A 21225-nucleotide genomic window follows, 5' to 3' on the forward strand; every position below is an offset into this window, starting at 1 on the left:
TATGATGTACCTGCTTTCTGTTTGGATACACTGTTGAGCTATTTGTTTTTCCTCTCCAGCTGCTCAGAAGCACTTCTTAGTTGGTCGGAGACAGCGGCCAGCTGCTCGGACTGGCTACGCACTTGCTCGGACACGGCCTCTAGCTTTTCGGTAAGAACCCCCTTCTAGTATTCCAGGTCCCACGCGTTCGACTCTGCAAGATCTCGTTCGTGTTGGGCCCTCTAGATATTTTTCTCCGAGAGGTTCCTGGCCTATTTGAGTTTTTCGTTCTCCGCAGCAAGGGGCTCCATTTGCTTTATCAGCTGGCGGCGCTGCTCGACAACTCGAGATATCTCCTGCAAAACAAATGATGACATTATAGTTAACCAATTCCAATAAACAACCAGGATCTTTCCAGATGAAGTATTCACCTTAATCTATTTCATCACACCACTAAGAGAAGTCTCCAGTCTCCTGAACTCCTTGGTGGTGTCCTCCTCTTCGACAACAACTATTTCATCATCGTGCTTTCGAAGAATTCGGACTGCTTGGGGTCGAGGGTCATCACGCACGATCTCCTCCACCTTGTCTTGTTCCATTGCAGCCGGGGGCTCGATGGTTGGATAGTAGGTCCGACCACGCCCTCCGAAGTATCGGGGATTGCCGTTTGCTCCTTTGGCGTCGAAAGCTCTTCCGCTACTGATTTCACTGTTGCCGAAGGCGCTGTCGCCGACTCATTCGCCGTAGTAGGCATTCGCTCACGGTTATCAAGCTCACTAGGGGCAGCAATTGGCTCTCCCGCATGCTCCCGAACACTCGGGGACTCCTAGATGTGGTCTACTGGCGTCTCCACTGCCCCAGGGCTAGTTTCTAGTTGCTGCTCAGTCTGAGCGGGTGGGGCCGGATCAGTTGTTGGCTTTGCACTGTACCAAATCAGTTATTCAGTCACAACAGAAGTAAGGGAAATACAGCAAAGTAACGTCAGCACAAGGACACTTATGGTTTGGTCTGACGGTTCAATTTCTTGAATCGGCGGTGCCGGCCTGAGCCTTCGGGCGTAGCTGCGGGGTCGACTCCTGTGCTCGGCGGGGGAATTCTTGGCTCTTCCTCGGTCAGCCTTGGTTCCGCCTGCTGCTCCGGGGCTGCTGCCGTTCGTTGCTCCGGGGTCTCAGTTGCCCGCTCTGTGGGGCTTTCTGACGTCTGCTACGCAGTAATTCCCTCCGCTCGATGCTCGGGGACTCTCCTTGTCGGAGCCTCACAGACTTCTTCGCCTACCCTGGTTTGTTGCTCCACGCGTGGGTCATGCGAAGGCTTTTTCGTGCTCGGGAGAGGGTTCGTAAGAGTCTCATCATCGTCAGACCAATCGAACACTACAGTTCTTCATGTTCGATTGGTCTGGTCATCATCTAGAGAGATCCCGCCTGGTTTGCGGGGAGCAGTTGTGGCTGTTTTCCTCTTCTTCTGGGCCGGCTCATCTTCCATCGGCCTCTTTCCCTTAGTTTTCGCCGACACTAGGGGAGGACCCTCCGTCCGACCAGTGTCCATTCCTCCCGATTCTGAGGAGACACCGACGGAGCTTTCTTCAATTTGGACAGGTCGCCGTGCATCTACTGACAGCAGCCAATCGTTTCTCGGCACGCCTGAGAAATACACCGCCATGTCTTGCGAATGGATCTTCACATGAGTAGGATCAGTTTATTGCTCGGCAGTATAAATAAACTTCTTAGGAACATATAGTCAGGACATTCACCTGAGGAGGCAGATTCTTGTAATTGAAGGGCTTCGTGTACCCTGATAGCCTGAAGGAGGATAGCGGAGCGAACAGCTTGGCAGTTTGCTCTTCGACGTCGCTCCTGGATAGTATTTCTGGCCTCTCTCGAGTCACGTCAGTCTCCCCTTTGAATTCAAAGCCTGGGTGCGCCCTCTCTTTACAGGGTTGTATGCGGCGCACTATGAAACTCGCCGCTACCAATCCGCCATTGGTCTTTATGCCCTTTATCAAGCCGAGGAGTTCATTCACTTGCTCCATGTCATCCTTGCTCGGTAGCTCCGACCAACTCCTCTGACTTTCTAGGATGTGGTCGATGTTACAACGCACCGTTGGGTGGCTTTGTCTCATGTAGAACCATCTGGTGTTCCACCCCTTCAGCAACGTATTCAGCGGTATGGTAAGATATTCACTCGCCATCCCATACCAAAGCTGGAGATACACCCCGCCGACCACCTTGGAACCAGCACCGCCTCTCTTCTTCAGCCAGAATAGGTGATGGAAAAGATTGAAGTGGGGTAGGATGCCAAGGTATGCCTCACAAAAGTGGATGAAGATAGAGATGTGCATAATGGTATTGGGGTGGAGATTGCACAAAGTAACCCCCCAGAGCTCCAACAGATCCCTAAGAAATGAATGCATAGGAAACCCTAATCCATGCTAGAAATAGTCTTCGAAAACTACTGCTTCGTCAGTGTGAGGCGTGGGAAAGGACTCACCGGAAGCTGGCCGCCATCCGACGGTCGCACGGTCGGGGAGAACGCCGGCTTGCATACAATCGGTTCAGCTTAGCTTCTCCTATTTGTGATGGCACCCACTCCTCATCACATCGGGCCATGGTGACCAGCTTCTTGGGACTCGTCTTCTTTGGTTTTGCAGCTCCTCTCTTCGGCGCCATCTCTCAGATCTAGTTAGGTTTTCGGCGACAGAGGAAACTGTGGTTGCGGATTCGGCGGCGCGAGAGATGAGGAGGAAGATGAAGTGGAAAAGGTGGGAACAGGGTCTGTGATAGCACTATTATATAGGATCTCCCCCACCGTTCCACATTCAAGGGTTTTTTGGGAACCGTTCCCACGATCTGCGCTGCTGCGAATTCTTCGATGCAGTAAATGTGCCGTTACCTGGGCTTCCGCGTAACCGCAGCCCATGGCGCTCAATTATCACCGCCTTTAGTTGCTCCTCACCGAAATATCGCCGACATCTTCGCCATTTATTGAGGCTAAGTAACTGAAGTTATACAGCTGTTACACTAGTTTTTCCTCCATGATTTGATTTCTCCGATAATTCCGCCTGCAGCTCAGGAACTGGCGGTCTGTTCCATTGGTCTTTGATTGTTTTTCTGTTTCTGACCCTAGCACTATGTGACTACGCCACCTACTATTAGGCTCGGGGACTAAGCGGGCACACTTCAACTTGCAGTGAATGTGCTTTGTCTCTTTCTAGGACACGTCCGGGGACTGGCTTCTTGCTCGGCTGGTTTTCTACTATTCTTCAAGTTTCTAACCCTGACATCATATGACTACATCATCTGCTATCAGGCTCAGGGACTAAGTGGGCACACTTCACCTCGCGGTGAGTGTGCGGAGTTTTTCTCGAAGACTACATGCTTATAGAGAAAGATTGACTCCTACACCTTTTCTTCGGACTCTAAGTGGGCACACTTGGTACACTGCGGAGAAATTTTTGATTCTAAACTTGAGCTCCTTACACCCTTATGGCAAGCTATACTTTGGTCATTCTGCTCGGCGATGGTTCACGGTGCTCGGCGACTGGTCGCGCTGCTCGGCGATAGGTTATGCTGCTCGGCAACGGTTCACACTGATCGGCGGTGGCTCACGCAGCTTGGCAATCTAGCATGGTGGTTGGACCATGAGCTTGACTGCTCGGCGTTGTTTGCACTTGCTTAGACAAGCTTAATACGACGTTGCACAATGGGTACAAGGCGCTCAGGGACTAGCTATGGGGTGTACGACCCCGGATATCCATGGTGGACCACATGGGCTACGCCCCTAGGGGTGGCCTAGCCCACAAGAAGAAGCCTTGCGGGGCACGAGTCTGCTCGGCACCTTCTGCAAGACATCGAGAAGATATCCTAAAGATACTATGAGATCTGTTAGGATATGTATGATCCCAAGATTTCTGTAATCAGTTATTACTTTTCGGTTATCTCTCAGATCTAACTGACTTGTAACCCTGCCTCCCGAACTATATAAGGCGGGCAGGGACCCCCTCTAAAATCATGGCATATCATACGATAGCTAATACAAACCAACCGACCACAGGAGTAAGGTATTACGTCATACTGACGGCATGAACCTGTATAACTCATGTGTCTCTGGTGCCTTCTTGTTCACACGCTCCTCTGCCGATCAATCCATCTTCATGGGATACCCCTCGAAGGCCTACCGATGATATTCTATCGACACCAACCTCCACCATGCTAAGCGAGCTATAGACTGTTGGCCCACAGGATCACCGGCTCAGGCGAGTGAACCACTCAGCCGATCTTGCCGAGCACCCACTAGCCGTGCCGACCACGAGTAGGCGTTGTCCATCCCATGCACTATGACCAGAGCTAGAAGAAGGGAGAACAGAGCAAGCATGCACAATACAAGACACCAGCGTTGGCCGAAGCCCTGTCTGTGTGATGGCAAATATGAACTCTCTTTACTGAGTTGCCGTGATAGTCTATTTATACAACTCTATCTATCTAGTCCTAGTACAGCCCACATGCTGTAACAGTAACTAGATAACATACATGACTGACTCTACGCCGGCCACTGCATGGCTACAGTGCTGCAGTTGAGCCGTGCGGCGCCTGCACCTACAGCGGCTACAGTATCACAGCAGGGGGCCTTTTCGGTGCCGCCTTCACTTGCTGTGTTCACATAAGGTAATAGTAGATTAGCTAACATTCTTCCCCTAATCCTACTGCTAACCCTTGTACCCCCTCCATGTCAATCATCTCCTTCAGCTCCATGAGTCGAAGTCGTCCGAGCAGCTTGGTGAGGACGTCCACGAGTTGCTGACCAGTTTCGACGAACTTGATGATGATCTGCCCTCCATCAACGCAGTCCCTGAGGAAGTGGAACTTCACGTTGATGTGTTTACTCCGGTCGTGTAGAACTGGATTCTTTGCGAGGGCGATGGTGGCTGGTTGTCCACCATCAGTGCTGGTGGGTGAGCTTCCACACCGGTCAGCTCACCCAACAGCCGGCATAGCCACACAACTTGGCACGCCACTGTGGCTGCTGCTATGTACTCTGCCTCGCACGTAGATAGCACCACCACCTTCTGTTGCAGCGACAGCCATGAAATTGGGGCTAACCCGAGGAAGACAAGCACGCCAGAGGTGCTCCGTCATCCGTCGATGTCCCCCGCCATGTCTGCATCGCTGAACACCGTGAGCTGCAGCCTACTCCCACCGGTCTTTGGAAAGATGATCCCATGATTCACCGTCCCCTTGACATAGCATAGTAGCCACTTCACCATAGCCCAGTGATCCTCTCTGGGATCCTTCATGAAGCGACTGATGTAACCCACGGCGAACGCAATGTCTGGCCTCGTGTAGACTAGGTAGCGCAGTCCACCGACGATGCTCCGGTAGAGTGTTGCATCCACCTTCACCGTGGTACTAGCCTTCGTCAGCTTCAGCCGCTCCTCTATCGGAGTCACGCATGGCTTGCACTCCACCATGCCGCTCCTCTCCAACAGCTTGGAGGCATACGCGCTCTGACCGAGCATGAGTTTCTCCTTCCTCTGTCTCACCTCGATGCCGAGGTAGTAGGAGAGTGCGCCGAGATCGCTCATTCGAAAACGAGCCGTCATCTTGCGCTTGAAGCTATTGATGTCCTCTGTGCGCACGCCAGTGACAATTAAGTCATCCACATACATGCCGACCACGAGCTCTTCCTTCCCCCATTGTCGCATGTAGAACGCGTGCTCGGTTGCACACCTTTGAAACCCAAGCTCACCCAGCGTGGCGTTAAGCTTGGCGTTCCATGCTCGAGGGGCTTGCCGTAGCCCGTAGAGTGCCTTGCGCAGTTGGAGCACCCTGTGCTCCTCTCTCTTGACGGCGAACCCTAGAAGTTGCCTAACGAAGACCGTTTTCGCTAGCTCGCATTGAGGAAGGCCAATTTAACATCCAAATGATGGATGTGCCAGTCCTTTGCTGCTGCCGAGGCTAGTAGCAAACGAACCAACTCCATGCGCGCTACTAGTACAAAGATCTCCTCGAAGTCGATGCCCTCACGCTGAACAAAGCCTCGGGCGACGAGGCGCGCCTTGTGCTTGACAATGGCACCGAGCTCATCCCTTTTGACCTTATACACCCACTTCAGGCTGATCGGACGGCATCCTGAAGGTGGATTGATGAGCTACCAAGTCTCGTTTTCTTCGATCGCCTTCATCTCCTCCAGCATCGCCCGTTGCCAGTTTCCATCACGCTCGGCTAGCGCAAACATGGGTGGTTCCTCTGCGCTGATGAGTAGCAGCTCTACATCGTTGAGCAGCCTACCCACTAGACCTGAGGGACATGTGCCACCGACGATGTCGTCCAGCCTATGGAACCACACCTCCTCACCTTTGTGGTAGGCGTCCACGAACTCAGTGATGTCACTTGGAGGTGAGGCGAACTTGATCGGCATCGATGGAGCTCCCTGTTCCGCCAGAGTGCCCAACATAGCACCTGAAGTGCTCGACACTGCTTCTGGATAGCTCATCATTACTCCTACAGTATTCGGCCACACTGTAGGAGTGTCTAGCCTCAGTCTTGGAGCGATTGGCACCACTGCAAGACCTCTTGGCTCTGTCACGGGAGTGCTCGGCACCTATCCTGAAGTGGTCGCCACCACTGCAGAACCTCTCGGCACCACTCTTGGCATGCTCGGCATCCCTCCAGAAGTGCATGACACTCCTCTCGGAGTGCTCGACATCCCTCTCGAAGTGCTCGGCACTGCCCCAGGAGTGCTCGACTCTACCGCCAGAGTGCTCGGCGCTCCTCCCGGAGTGCTCGGCACCTCTTCCCCAGCGTCTCCACCACCATGGATGACCAAGTGCTCGATGACGAAGGTGTTGGTGAAGCCACCAGCTTCCCCCGTGCTCGGACTGCTCCAGTCCCAAGCCGCCTTCTCGTCGAACACAACATTGCGCGAGACAAGCACTTTGTCTCCGCATGGGTCATAGAGCCGGTATGCGTTGGTACCCTCCGTGTAGCCTAGGAACACCATCGGTGTGCTCCTGTCCTCTAGCTTAGTGAGGTTTGGCTTCATCTTCCTGATGTGGCCGATGCAACCGAATGTCTGGAGGAATGACACATTCGGCTTGCACCCGTACCAAGCTTCGAACGACGTCTTGCCCATCAGGGCCTTGGTCGGAGCACGGTTGAGGATGAACACCGCCATGGTCACCGCCTCTCCCCAGAACTTTGTCGGCATGCCTTTGGCCTTCATCATGGATCGGGCCAAGTCGGCCACCGTCTGGTTCCGCCTCTCCACCACGCCATTCTGTTGTGGCGAGTACGGCGCGGTGTGGTGTTGCCCCACACCCTGATCCGCGTAGTACGTAGCAAACTCTACCGAAGTGAATTCACCACCGCGATCAGTCCTCAGCACACGGAGCTTCTTGCCGCTCTCAGCCTCAACGCGCGTCTTGAACTTCTTGATCGCCGCCGCTGCTTTATCCTTGCTCGTTAGGAGTTGCAGCCACATATAGCGACTGCAATCATCCACGAGCAGGAGGAAGTACCGCCGACCACCGCATGTAGCAGGCGTGATCAGCTCATAGAGGTCGCCGTGAACGAGCTCGAGAGCTTCCTCCGCGTGATACTTGGCCACCTTTGGGAAAGGTAGCCTCCTCTGCTTCCCGGCCAGGCAGCTGTCACACAGCTCACCTCCATGCTTGATGTGGGGTAGTCCTCGGACCATCTTCTCTAGCCTACCAGCGCGTCGAAGTTGAGATGTCCGAACCGCGCATGCCACATCCATAGTTCCTCAGAGTGTCTTGCCGCCAGGCACACCAGCTGCTCTACCTTCAGGTCGAGCAGGTACAACCTGTTCAGGGACCTCTTCACCTTGGCAAGAAGTCGCTGCTCTCGGTCCCTGATCCTAAGGACGCCGTCCTTGATCAGTATCTCGCTACCGCGCTCATCCAGCTGATCAATGCTGATGATGCTGGAACACAGCTGCGGGATGTAGTATACATCCATTAGCGCGCGGTGCTCCCTGTTCTGGCATCTAAAGATGATGGTGCCGCGCCCTTGGATAGCCACCCTTGAGCCATCACCAAACTTCACCGTACTGGTAACATTGCCGTTGAGCTCGGAGAAGGATTCCTTGAAGCCCGTCATGTGGTTGCTAGCACCAGAGTCCAGATACCACCGCTGCTCCTAGTCGGCGCCCACACGCTCGAGGTGAACTTGGGCGCGCGGTTCGTCGAGGTTGACGGTCTTCAGGGCCCTCCCAGGTCCTTCCATCGTCGTCGCCTCTTCCTTCTCCTCGGCCTCAACGTCGTGTAGTGCATAGAACGTCGCCATTAGGATAGTGGCCTCATCCTCATCATCGGCTTGCGCCAGGTGAGCCTCAACCTTCTTCTCCTGCTTACGATTTGGGCACTCCCGTGCCCAATGGCCTATCTTCCCGCAACGCCGGCAGGCATTGGGGTTGACTTGCTTCTTCTCTGAAGAAGCCCTACCGTGGTGCTTGCCCTTGCCACCGCGACTGGAGGAGGCTGCCTTCCCGGAGTTCCTCCGAGCAGCCCACTCCTCTTCCGTCAGCAGGAGTTTCCCGCTGTCCTTCATTGTTGTCGCCTGCTCCAGGTGCTCGTCCACCGCCCACAGACGGCCTGTCACATCTTCAATGGTGAGGGTGGACAAGTCCAGCATCGTCTCTATGGAGAGAGCGATCTGGATGTACTTTGCTGGAACGGAGTGAAGGTACTTGGAGACCGCCTCCTCTTCGTCGATGGTGACGCCATGGCTCTTCAGCTTGCTGATGAGCGTCTGGAGGCGGAGGGAGAAGTCCTCCACCGTTTCACCATCCTTGAACTTGAGGATAGCGTACTCCTGCTTCAGAAGCTGGCCCGTCGCCTTCTTTGCGCGGTCGGAACCGACGCGCATCGCCACAATAGCCTCCCATGCCTCCTTAGCCGAGCTCTTCGTCCCCAACGGCTCCCTGTACTCCGCCGGTACAGCAGCGAGGATAGCCTCCAACGCTGATATGTCATCCTCCTTATTGTCGGTGCCCTTGTCAACAGCATTCCAGAGCCGTCGGGCTCTGAGCTTGACCTTCATGGTCACCAACCACTCTCCATAGTTGGTGCGAGTCAGCGTCGGCCAACTGGTGCCGCTAACTTCCCGCACCGTGCGAACAACGACCTCCCCTCGTGGCTGGACAGCCACAACAGTGCCACTGCTGTCGCCCAACTTAGAACCGCCCGTCATCGCCATCGGTTAGAATGGCGACGGCACTCGTATGGCTCTGATACCACTTGTTGGCCCACAGGATCACCGGCTCAGGCAAGTGAACCACTCAGCCGATCTTGCCGAGCACCCGCTAGTGTTGCCGGGCACCCACTAGCCGTGCCGACCACGAACAGGCGTTGTCCGTGCCACGCACTATGACCAGAGCTAGAAGAAGAAGGGAGTTCAGATTTGCCATCACACAGACAGGGCTTCGGCCAACGCTGGTGTCTTGTATTGTGCGTGCTTGCTCTGTTCTCCCTTCTTCTTCTAGCTCTAGTCATAGTGCGTGGCACGGACAACACCTGCTCGTGGTCAGCACGGCTAGTGGGTGCTCGGCAACACTAGCGGGTGCTCGACAAGATCGGCTGAGTGGTTCACTCGCCTGAGCCGGTTATCCTTTGGGCCAAACACACACACAGATCGATGGAGGAGCATCCCATGTTACATTGCACGGGCTCCTCTCCCTCCCTCCTGTACGGCCCGGCCTTGTTAGTTGATGCATGAGTCCTTTCCCCGCCCTGATGGAATCTAAGATTTATCAACCGGCCATCACCAGGAGCTGCTGTGTACTGAACGACTGTTAGAACAGAATCGATTGGACAGTACTAGCTAACTATCCTAATCAGATCAGCTGCTGGTTACGTTAGTTGTTCACGGATCAATCGGAGGCAGCATGAGCCTACAGTATGTAGCAGCACAGCAGGGAAGTCTACAAATACCCACCCAAAATTTCAAAGCCTGGGAGCTGCTACATATACAGCAAAGCCGCTGTATGTAGTGACGGACCCAATGCAAGATTAAGCAACCACGGCAAGATTAAGCAGGACATGAAATAAAAACACTAAGCTACTATCCGTACAATAAGAATACAGCATGCATGCATGCAGTTCCTTTGCTTGATTCCACACATGACCTTACTGCTGCCTCTGTTGTTCTGTGATCGATGCTGAATTGAAGCCGGCCTTCATTCGGATTCGGTGCTAGTACACCCCATCATGTATATGCTCGGTCGTTGCATGCATGCAGTTCCTTTTAATTTCGCCCCCTCTATATATCTCTCCGTCAGAATTAATTAATGAAACAAGCAGAATGATACTACTGGCAGAAATTAGTTAAAGCTCGCTAACTAGTACAGTACAGCAGGAAGGAATAATCTGTTGATCGATGTGTTTTGTTGCGATGGTTGTTGACCTGCCTGATTATTTTATTTATATGCGTGTAGGCATCTTTTCCCACAGCTGCCCCTCATCTGCATCATCATCTGCATCCATCCATCGGCCGGTCGGCGCCGCGGGCCGGGTGGGGCCACTTGTCCACTACTGATAACCAGCCAGCCCAAGCCCAGCATCCTTCGAAGGATATATTCTCTCCTTCTCCTTGCTATAAAGACGTTGGATGGTGTATCTATACATCTATAGCTATATAGTATGCATGATATATATATATATATATATATATATATATATATATATATATATATATATATATATACACACACACACACACACACAATTATACACACATCGAGTACATATATACACATGATTATATTATGTGAGTCAGTCAAATCAGCTGATAACCTACCCGATTTAATTTATTTGCTTCGTTCCATGGTTGGAAAACATGGATTATCTTCCCCTCTCTGTGTGCATATACATCCCCCTTCTAGTAGCTACAAATAAAACGTCCCTTTCTCCACCTATCCCTTTCATCTTTCTTTCCTTGTGCCCATTGGATACGACTGCCCTCCTCGACTTTCCTTCCATCAAAAACCCTGCTCGTGAGGCCATGTCAGGTCAGAAATAGAGACGCGTGCACTGCGGTGCGGGTGCGGGTGCGGTTGTGGGCTTCTCTTGTGGCTATACCAAGCAATCAGATCACCTTGACCTTTGCACCTCGCCATCGACTATAATACTTCGTAGCTAGCTTAGCTAGTCCAATCGATCGATTGCCAATTTGCCCTGCTCCTGTTCCACCAATTCTTTTCTGCGTGTCCGTCCTCCGGTGTCCACCATGGCGTCTAGCCGCTGGCAGCGGCAGCAGCCTCGTCTGGTTCGGGTCGTCGTGACGGCGGCGCTGATGATCATGGCCATGGCGACGACAGCAGCGGCGCTGGAGGACGACGACGTCGGCTACGACGCCGGCACCGTGGGGTTCGACGAGGGGTTCTCGCCGCTGTTCGGGGAGGCCAACATGGAGCGGTCCGCCGACGGGCGCGGCGTCCGGCTGACGCTGAACCGCTACTCCGGCTCCGGGTTCATCTCCAAGCACTACTACCACCACGGCTTCTTCAGCGCCGACGTCACCCTGCCCAAGGACCACACCGCCGGAGTCGTCGTCGCCTTCTATGTACGTTAGTCGTCCATCCAGAGTACTTTTTTTTACTAGCACTGTATTTTCTTCTTCTTCTTCTTCTTTTGCTTGCAAAATTAAAATTGCAGTGTTATATTAATTCATCGGTCAATCAGTTACGCATCCCATCATCACCGATTTCGTTGCACTAAATTTCTTGCCGATTTCTTGCGTTGCATCGGAGACCAAGTGCATGCTTGCAGCATCGTTTTCCTTTTCATTCTTCATTAATTATAGTTTTCTTAAAATAAAGAATAAATAGAAAGGGTAATTTTCGTTCCTTAGATCATCCATCCATCATTGATTAAGTAATCCATTTGTCCCATCGACTGCTTTCATGCTATCAAGGACACACTGAGCACTAGAGCAGAGTGGGTATAGATGGCCACCGGGCCGTGCCGTGCTTATGGCGTCGTGCCTCACCGGGCCACCGGGCCGGCCGTGCCGTGCCTATGGCGTGCTCGTGCCTGGCCTCCGGCCCAAGGCACGGCCCGTGGGCCGTTTGGCCGTGCCGTGCCGCCTGTTGGGCCGTGCCGTGCCGTGCCGGCCCGGCTCCCGTGTCCTGCCGCTCGCTGTCCTGGCAGCTGGGGCTATAATTCTGACCTTGAATGTTCTGCTTCTGGTAAGGCTTTTTTCTTCTACACTCAGACACGGTCACACATGCACATGACTGTTGGAGATTCAATTGTCTTTGTGCTAATCAAAATGCCTTCCTATAAGTTCTACAATTATTTATTCAATCATTTTTCAGGGTGGACACATCATCTTCTTCCAAAGCCTGAGTCTTCTTGGCTATTGCCTGTTTCCACTTGATGTTGGTGCTCTAGTTTGCAGCAGCAGATCATGGAGATGTACGTGAAGCCGTTGGGGCACCGGGCCGCCACCGGGCCGCCTCTTTGCACCGGGCCGTGCCCGTGCCGTGCCACGGGCCGGGGTGGCGGCCCAGGCATGGCCTGGTGCCTCGGGCCGTGCCGTGCCCGTGCCGTGCCAAAACGACGGGCCACGGGCCGGGCCGGCGGGCCGCGGGCTGCATGGCCAACTATAAGAGTGGGTAGCAGCAAGCAGCTAGCTACCGTTTCATTTGTCTGCATGCACTTTGCCAGCTTTATGCTGTCTGGTCCGTGCACCAGAACAGAGGTTGTTCCTTCGTCGTCGTTAGTTGCAACGTCCACATGCCTTTGCCTCCATCTCGGCCTCCTCCTGCACATCACCATGGCATACGGCGCTCTACCTGCCTGCCTGCTGCACTCAATGCGCCGTATGCAATGCATGCATGGGGACTGAATGAATGGGCAGCTTCAGTTTCAGTAATAAATTGCACCGAACCAAACTGAAACTGTATGTTTCCACCAAGATTACTAACATCTATCTATCTATCATACAGTACTCGTAGCTAATTAATCTCTGCATTTGTCATATCATACTAACTAATAAGCATATACGCATGCAATGCAATGCGATGCAGCTGTCCAACGGCGACGTGTTCGACAAGACGCACGACGAGCTGGACTTCGAGTTCCTCGGCAACCGGCGGCGCCACGAGTGGCGTCTGCAGACCAACGTGTACGGCAACGGCAGCACGGACCGCGGCCGCGAGGAGCGGTACCTGATGCCCTTCGACCCGACGGCGGCGGCGCACCGCTTCTCCATCCTCTGGTCCTCCCGCGCCGTCATCTTCTATGTGGACGGCGTGGCCATCCGCGAGGTGCCCCGGTCGGCCGCCATGGCCGGGGACTACCCGTCCAAGCCCATGGCCGTGTACGCCACCATCTGGGACGGATCCACCTGGGCCACCGACAACGGCCGGTACAAGGTGAACTACCGCCGCGGCCCCTTCACGGCCGAGTTCTCGGGACTGGTGATCCGCGGCTGCCCCGCCGTCGGCAACGGCCAGGGACAGAGCGGAAGTGACCACGTGGCGATGCTGCGGCTGCGGCTGGGGGCCGCTGACCGCGACCGGGACGCCTGCGCCGGCGCCGAGTTCGAGCTCATGACGGCGGGCTACGCCATCATGACGCCGCGGAAGCGGTCGGAGATGCGGCGGTGGCGCCGGCGCCAGATGCTATACACGGTGTGCCACGACACCAACCGGTACCCGGCGCCGTTCCCCGAGTGCGACGTGAACGTGGCGGAGCGCCAGATGTTCTGGGAGTGGGGCGAGTCCAAGGTCGTCCGCCCCCGCGTCCGCGGCCGCTCCGGGGGCAAGCGCCGCCAGCAGGTCGCGGCCGGGACCACTGCGAGTGCGACGACGCCGGCGCCGCGGCTGGTGTCACTGCAGCAGGCCGACTGATTGATTATTGGGTTGATTTGATTGGCAGCAGAGCAGGTTGATGGCATGGGAGATTGCATTGCCCTGCTCCAGCTCCACTGACCTGTGCTCAACTATCGCTCATGCACATCAGCACATGTACTCCGTATATGGATGGATGATTGTTTGATTATTCTGAAATAGACGTACGCATCATGTACAGTCATAGTGTCGTGCACACCCACGGTTGCTTGAAAACTTGCGCATGCATGCCTATGGTATGAATGGATGATCGATCCATGGGTGCATGCCACTCTGACACTATCTATGCACGTTGTGCCGTCACTGCGTTGACATTGCCAAACAAACCTGTAGAAGCAGGGATAGTGTACTTTACGTCTGAGGCTGAGGTTATCACTATAGATGGCCATACAGCTCGTGCCCCGACACGAAGCCCGCTATTTTGGTCTGGTCCGAGCACAGCATGGCCCAGTAAGCAACGGGCCCATACCGGCCCGGTCTGATCCACCGTGCCAAGCTTGGGCTCCTCCCCAGGCACCTCGGGAGGCACAACACGACCTCTCTAGACCCGATAAAGGCCCGCTATCAAGTTAGAAAAAGGTAGAAAAATTCTTGAATAAATAAGAATTCGCAGACACATAGCTGAATTCCCTCGAAAAGATAAGTGTTAAAAATATGAACGATGTCAAATAACGAAATCTCTCGCTGCAGCGTGACCAACCAAAATAGCAAATGATCCTGGGCCTCGGAGATCTCGAAGAGGAGGAGGCTGAGGGTTCTCCCTACCTCGCGTAGTAGGTCCGCCCCACACCTCACCCCCGAGGCTAGTTAAGGGCTTGTTGGATCCACTCCTCTAAATTTTAGAGCTCTAAAATTTTTTGAGCACATTAGCTTGATTTTAAGCTCTAAAGTTCTAACGTGAGATGAGCTAAAGTATACAGAAGTTTCAAGGTCCGAAGTTTAGAGGACGGATAAAAAAACGTCATCGCCTTCGCATACCGGAGGCCGAAATGATCGCATCCAGCGAAGACGGAACAAGCCCCATGGCCAGGAGCGGATATGGGTCTTGGGACACAGGGCCGTCGTGGCCCAAAGTACTTCTTAAGTTCTTGTACAGTACTACATGCGATTTTTTGGCCCAATCTGAGGTAACGCTGGTCTGCTGGGCCAAGTTCTTACCCCAACCGGTCCAGACACAGAGGAGAAAAAGCAGGAGCTCCTCCTCGACTGGGCGATTCACAGCGTCAGCGTGCACCAGCGCCGCAGCCAATCGGACTGGGCGATTCACATCCCCGTCCGGCCGTTCCTCTTCCTGTCCGGCCAGTGCTGCTTAGCTAGTGGTGGCCGTAGGCGTGAAACTTCACCAGCTCCGCCACTGGCCATGGCCGACAACGGGCTTCCGAACCCTCCCTGCGCCGTTCTCACCGCCGACGCTGCGCGATCCCTAGTCGATTCCGTCGATGCCTTCCTCTTCGACTGCGATGGTATCTGATTCTTCACCTTTCTCCATTTTTGTTTGGGTATTTTTTTTTCGCTCGAGATTTTTATCCCTGTTTCGCTCTGACCGTTTATTCTAGTTGCCTGTCTGAATTTGCCTTAGGGGTCATTTGGAAGGGAGACAAGCTCATAGAAGGGGTCCCAGAGACGATGGAGCTGCTGAGGAAAATGGTATGCATTCAGGAACATCCCTTTTTTTATTACATTACATTTTTTAATGTTTAATGACTAAGTCGATAGTTAGCCTAAAATAGAGTCACGGTCTTGTGCCTCTTATTAATTAGCAAACTCGGATCACATCAAGCTTTTGTTGAAGACAAATATGCATTATAGCTTGCGTTAATGCTAGGAGTGCTGCTAACAATTACTCATTAGCTGGTAGAGGGGTGCTAATAGGTGCTGATAGTTCATTTGCACCTTATTAGCATGAGGACACAAACATCCCCTGCTAATAATCAGTTAGCTAACTATTAGCACTAATGGATCAAAAGAGGGCCTAAGAAGAAAGAAGATAGCTTTTAATTACACCTGTGTGGGAAACCTGATCTCTCCCATTTTAATAACAAGCGAATTCATGTTTCAATAGTTTAACTGTCAGGCAAAGAAATGCCAAATGATCAAGACAAGTACATAATTAAGGTCTTGCTTATTTTGTTGTGGCTTTTTAAAAAGCTGGTTCTAGATTGTGGCTTTCAACTTTGAAGAATCTGATTCTCCAAATTTGCAGCTATTTAAGCTGAAATAGACAGGCAGTAAGTGCAGCCACCAGGCATCAGATACCATAATGAAATGTCAATCATTGACACTACTACTGCACATCGCTTTAAAGTTATTCTGGTTCTGTTCATTGCACAAACAAGCTTATATCTCCTGTCTATGTACAGAACTCCTATCTGAAACAAGGATAATAGGCTTATATCTTTTCTCTATGTCAATTCTGGCATGAGGAACATCACTTCATTAACCAAGCTGTGATCTTTTATTGCCTATTATTTAAGGCATTGCTCTAGTACTCGGTGGCTTAGTGGTTTATAAAAAGGTATATACAGATTATGAAACTTATTGATTAAGTAATAATGCTTGTATTGGCTTGGTGCAGGGAAAGAAATTAGTTTTTGTAACAAACAACTCTAGAAAGTCAAGAAGGCAATACTCAAAGAAATTCAGATCACTTGGACTTGAAGTTACTGAGGTAGTTTTTTATTTGAGCAGACTTCCAGTAATTTTTTTTGTATTGTAATCATTTGTTACTTTGTTGTAGGAAGAGATTTTTACATCATCGTTTGCGGCTGCCATGTACTTGAAGTTAAATAATTTTTCTCCAGAAAAGAAGGTATCATAAATTATTGTAATGTCCTTTCCTTTTGTTTTATGTGAATGACTTATGATTTCTTCGGCACATGATACTCACTGAAAGTATCATCATGAGGGAACAAATTAAGAAACTAGCACATATGTATGCGAGGAACTTGATAACACAACAGCCTACACATTTACAGTAACATTGTCCACCCTGAACTAATGATCAAGGGTTTGCAATAAGACTGGAACAGACATGTGGAAACTATGTGGTTGGAAATTTTGCTAGAAGACCAACCAAAAGGCACTTATATGAGCCAATCGACCTTGCTTCACACAACAGGAGTATTGTAGCATAGTTCGGATCCACTATTTCCTGTATACCTCACCTTATTTATCTTGCTGTTTTCTGGTGGCCGGTCTCTCAAGAAACTGTTTATTGGCTTAACCGATTTTTTTGGCATATATTCACATGGTTAAACATTGAGGCCCTGTTTGGATGCAAAGTATCTTGTAGTGTTGGACAAATATCACGGTTTTGCAAAATACATTGGTTTTTTAAAGCTGTTGGCTGCAACAAACCTTCTAGATTCGAAAACATTGTGAAAACCATAGTGTTTTTGAAAAAAGTTTTAGAACTCCAATCAGGACCTTTCTTTTTTTCTTCTAAACCACTGTATTTGCACACATTAGGATTAAGAAACTACAGTTTGTTGATACTATAGTTTCCTAAAACTGCGATATCCAGGCAGGCCTGAGACCTTTTGTGATTTATTAAAACATATTAAGGTAAACATTATTTTTCTTGGTACATTGAAAGCCTATTGAGTCGTGGTAGGATCTTTTGGCTCCTTCCACTGTACATGATACATAACTTTGCCCCCCCCCCCCCCCCCCCCCCCAATCTGTCCATTTTACATACTCTACTTAGATTATGTTGGACGTGCTTGAGAATAAAGATTTTCCTTCTTAATTTCACGCCCTTGTTTTCACAGATATAAACTGATTAGCGATTATACTTGAACTGCTTATTTTATTTAGGTTTATGTTGTTGGTGAAGATGGAATCTTGGAAGAGCTCAAGTTAGCTGGTTTTGAATGTTTTGGTGGTCCGGTAAGACAACTGTTTTCTTTTGAGGGGACGAAAACCATGTTAATTGTTCAAGATTTTCATGAATTCCTATATGTTGTCCTTTTTCTTAGAGTTCCTTTACTATAGTGTGAAGATGCTATGTGGTATATTGAATACTGGTTTGATATAGTTTTAACGGTGCATCCATGCTAATGGATCATTTTTTTTTTCATTTCTGAACTTCCATATACATTGGCATATTCCAAATTATGTAACTTTCATAATCATAGTTCAACATAAAATAGAAACATAGTGGATCATTGTATGGGGTATTACCTGGATGATTGGTAGTGCCTACTTCAAGACATTACATGTTACTTCAGTGTAGTAGCCATTTTGGATGTCTGTCGTGCTATTTGAAATAAAATAGGCCAGAAATATGAAGGACATTATTATATCTACGTTTGGACAAACATGCAATAAGTGTCCTGAGGAGCCACAACATACAAACAGTCAAAAGATATTTTTTTTATGCTTGATGAGGGCTTGAAAACATAAATATTTTTCAGATAAGTTATCCCTGTTTTACCTTCCATTTCAACTAATGATTTTCCTGCAGGAGGATGGCAAGAAAAACATAAAGTTGGAGGCGGATTTCTACTTTGAACATGACAAAAGTGTAATGTCAAATCTGTTTTTTCTGATTTTTGTATCATCTTTCACATAAAATACAAAATCTACTGAGCTGTGATCTAAATGAAATTTCTTTTCCAGGTTGGAGCTGTCATTGTTGGACTTGATCAGTACTTCAATTATTACAAAATGCAGTTACTGCTCTAACCTTGCTGTCTATAGCCTTTGATGTTGCTCTCCATGCTGCTCAATCATTACTTAACTTTGTCATACGTGCATTCTTTCCGTTTCAATGCAAGTCTTGCTATATCTTCTGGTGTGATATTCTAAATTTAACCTGACACTCCATTGATAGGATATAAGTTTAAGTTTCATCTCGCTTCTGGAAAATTGAAGGAGATAAAACTACATTAAGGTCCATTAGATTGATCTTTCTTTTCACCATTTTTTTTCGGTATGTTGGATGCTCCACCCTTGCCTAGGCAATTGAAAGTTTGAGCTTCCTTTATCACATTATTTAGAACATCGTATATTACATATGATAAAGACTGAGCCCTCTCAGACATGCTTGTTGTGCATTCCTTTTTTCATTTCCTTTTGTAACTCATGTCTCCTTTAAGCCAGTGGAGTAAGTTTCATTGCTTGCTCAGCGTTGGTACCTTTATGTTGTTCACCGTTGCTTAAAAAGTCTGTTGAAAGAATACCCTGTATTTAATTCAGATCTAAAATTCAGAAGCTTCTAATTTGAGATAATTCAGCGAAGCAATTATAAAGCTGAAGTCTTTTGTCCACCTTATTTTATGTTTTATAAAGACATATCACAGTTCCAGTTTTACACTTTTGTTCGCAAGGACCATGTTACCACAATAAAAGTACTCCCTCTGTTTTTAAAAAAAAAAAATGAAAAATGAACTAATTACCTTGTCCTAGAGTCATATGTTAAAAAATGGAGTAAGAATTTATTTGAGCATCAGCTTTCAACATTAGTTCTGACTGCATGCTCATCATTCTGTTTACCTTTTAGATCATTAGTTTCACAATGATCAAGTCATAGTGATGTTCTTGCAGGTATGCAAGAATATGTATTAGTGAGAATCCAGGCTGCCTTTTCATTGCAACCAACCGTGATCCAACTGGGCATATGACATCTGCCCAAGAATGGCCAGGTATTGTTATCGAGAAATTTATTGAAAATTTTGTAGTTTCAATCTGTAGCACAGTATAATTTGCAATTGCTTACCTCAACAGGAGCTGGAACTATGGTTGCTGCAGTAAGCTGCTCAGTACAGAAAGAACCCATTGTTGTTGGAAAACCTTCAGGCTTTTTGATGGACTTCCTCTTGAAAAGGTTTGCAAATTGTACTATGAGAAACATATCATTTATTTTCCATCAAAAGTGCATATTTTTATTCTCTGAGGGGGTATTAAGTCTCCTGACTGTGAATAAATAGGCAAAAAAACTGAAAGAGTTTTCCTGTTAGATAGTCTAACACATATACATCCATTTTTTTTTTTTTTGGTTTTGTTCTGGTGCGAAGTCTTGTCTTATTGGCTTCTAAAATGTATTCATTATAACTAACTTTACAAGTACACATAGAAATGGAGACAAAATGAATAAGGAATATTATGTAGCTGGCTTGTAAAGTTCCCTTATACATATCCATCTTTCTATAAATGTTTTCCTGTTCAAAGGCAGCAAGAAAATGTGCACAAGCATAAGATGATAGGACAGTGGATTGCATTCTTTGTTGATTTCCAATGCCACAGGTATCAGAAAAGGTTTCGTTGCTGTTCAACTGCTGCAGCTTCAATCTGGAAACGTCAAGGATGTGCATGGTTGGCGATAGACTGGACACAGACATATTATTTGGCCAGAACACTGGTTGCAAGACCCTCCTTGTTTTGTCTGGTGAGAAGCTCCTGCTCTTATTCAATAATTATCCCAAACTGCTTTCACGTGTTCAAGGATGTCTCACATGCGTGGGATTGCAATTGCAGGTTGTACTACCTTACCAGAACTGCAGGATGCTTCTAATAACATCCATCCAGATCTCTACACGAACAGCGTGTATGATCTAGTTGGGTTACTGCAGAAGTAATCTCTTGGACGGCATTGCAGCGCAGAGCTCTGTTCTGACTATGTTACCGCAATCTCAGTACACTTTGGATAGCGCCTATCAGGAATTACTACGTGGATAACTTACATGAAACAGTTGTGTGTGAAGCAACAAATCTTTCTTTGGGTACCTGTTTGACAATAACTAGGAGGGCAGCACAGCATATCAATTGAAGTCAATTGTAGTCCTTCCATTGGAAATTAGACCAATTTAACAACCTTGTTAGTGTAACATGACATTTGTAAAGCTTTAAATTTTTGGCAGTGCGATTCACTTGCCACTTTGTCAGTTTCGGAAATACGTTGATTGGAGTATGGAATTGCACAGAATCGAATTTGCGGCAACAGTAATGTAATGAAGCAACGTGCTCTCTGCTCTCGCTATGATCTTGCTCGTCAAATTGCTCTCGCCTCCCTTGGTCAATGGCGGTGAGTTGTTTGACCAAAGCTCACCTTGCGACGATGGCTCCATCCACTAGTAAAAAACGGGGGGTTTTTTTTTTTTGGTCGATGCTAAGAATATTTTCCACGGGTGGTTCATAAGGAACAAGTTTCCCGTAGAAATACAACTGAGGGCCTGTGTACAGTGTTATTGTGTCCTGCCTGACCAGCAGCAGCCACAGCTTGAGTGATGACTCAGCTAGCTAGCTCTCAGCCGCAGTTCACGTAGAGGCTGTTCGGCTGGCTGATTGCCGGCTGGCTGGCTGGCTCTGCCACTCACGAAATCACTATTTACGTTCTGTCCAGAACAGTATTTTTCTCTCACAACAATCTGCCGGAAC

General features: G+C 49.4%; 3 protein-coding genes across 4 annotated transcripts; 2 read left to right on the forward strand and 1 right to left on the reverse strand.

Annotated features, from left to right (window-relative positions):
• Window positions 1-251: 251 nt before the first annotated feature.
• Window positions 252-7149, reverse strand: LOC136531336 (uncharacterized). Its single transcript, XM_066524003.1, has 5 exons — window positions 6766-7149; window positions 6330-6405; window positions 5516-5829; window positions 4695-4838; window positions 252-335 (listed from the first exon to the last, which is right to left on the reverse strand). The coding sequence occupies exons 1-5, from the start codon at window positions 7147-7149 to the stop codon at window positions 252-254; spliced, it is 1002 nt and encodes a 333-aa protein (XP_066380100.1).
• A 3851-nt stretch (window positions 7150-11000) lies between these two features.
• On the forward strand, window positions 11001-14028 carry LOC136531334 (probable xyloglucan endotransglucosylase/hydrolase protein 30). Its single transcript, XM_066523999.1, has 2 exons — window positions 11001-11555; window positions 13024-14028. The coding sequence occupies exons 1-2, from the start codon at window positions 11220-11222 to the stop codon at window positions 13846-13848; spliced, it is 1161 nt and encodes a 386-aa protein (XP_066380096.1). The 5' UTR covers window positions 11001-11219; the 3' UTR covers window positions 13849-14028.
• A 1027-nt stretch (window positions 14029-15055) lies between these two features.
• Window positions 15056-20814, forward strand: LOC136531335 (phosphoglycolate phosphatase 2-like). Of its 2 annotated transcripts, none has more exons than XM_066524000.1 (11): window positions 15056-15311; window positions 15428-15495; window positions 16424-16516; window positions 16586-16657; window positions 17665-17736; window positions 18314-18373; window positions 18469-18521; window positions 19396-19493; window positions 19576-19675; window positions 20020-20236; window positions 20326-20814. In XM_066524000.1, the coding sequence occupies exons 1-11, from the start codon at window positions 15209-15211 to the stop codon at window positions 20404-20406; spliced, it is 1017 nt and encodes a 338-aa protein (XP_066380097.1). In that variant the 5' UTR covers window positions 15056-15208; the 3' UTR covers window positions 20407-20814. The 2 variants fall into 2 exon arrangements, with proteins under 2 accessions (XP_066380097.1, XP_066380099.1); XM_066524002.1 differs by having other exon boundaries at window positions 20133-20236.
• The last annotated feature ends 411 nt before the right edge of the window (window positions 20815-21225 follow it).

Source organism: Miscanthus floridulus, unplaced genomic scaffold, assembly GCF_019320115.1.
Source record: "Miscanthus floridulus cultivar M001 unplaced genomic scaffold, ASM1932011v1 fs_329_2_3, whole genome shotgun sequence".
NCBI classification, from domain to species: Eukaryota; Viridiplantae; Streptophyta; class Magnoliopsida; order Poales; family Poaceae; genus Miscanthus; species Miscanthus floridulus.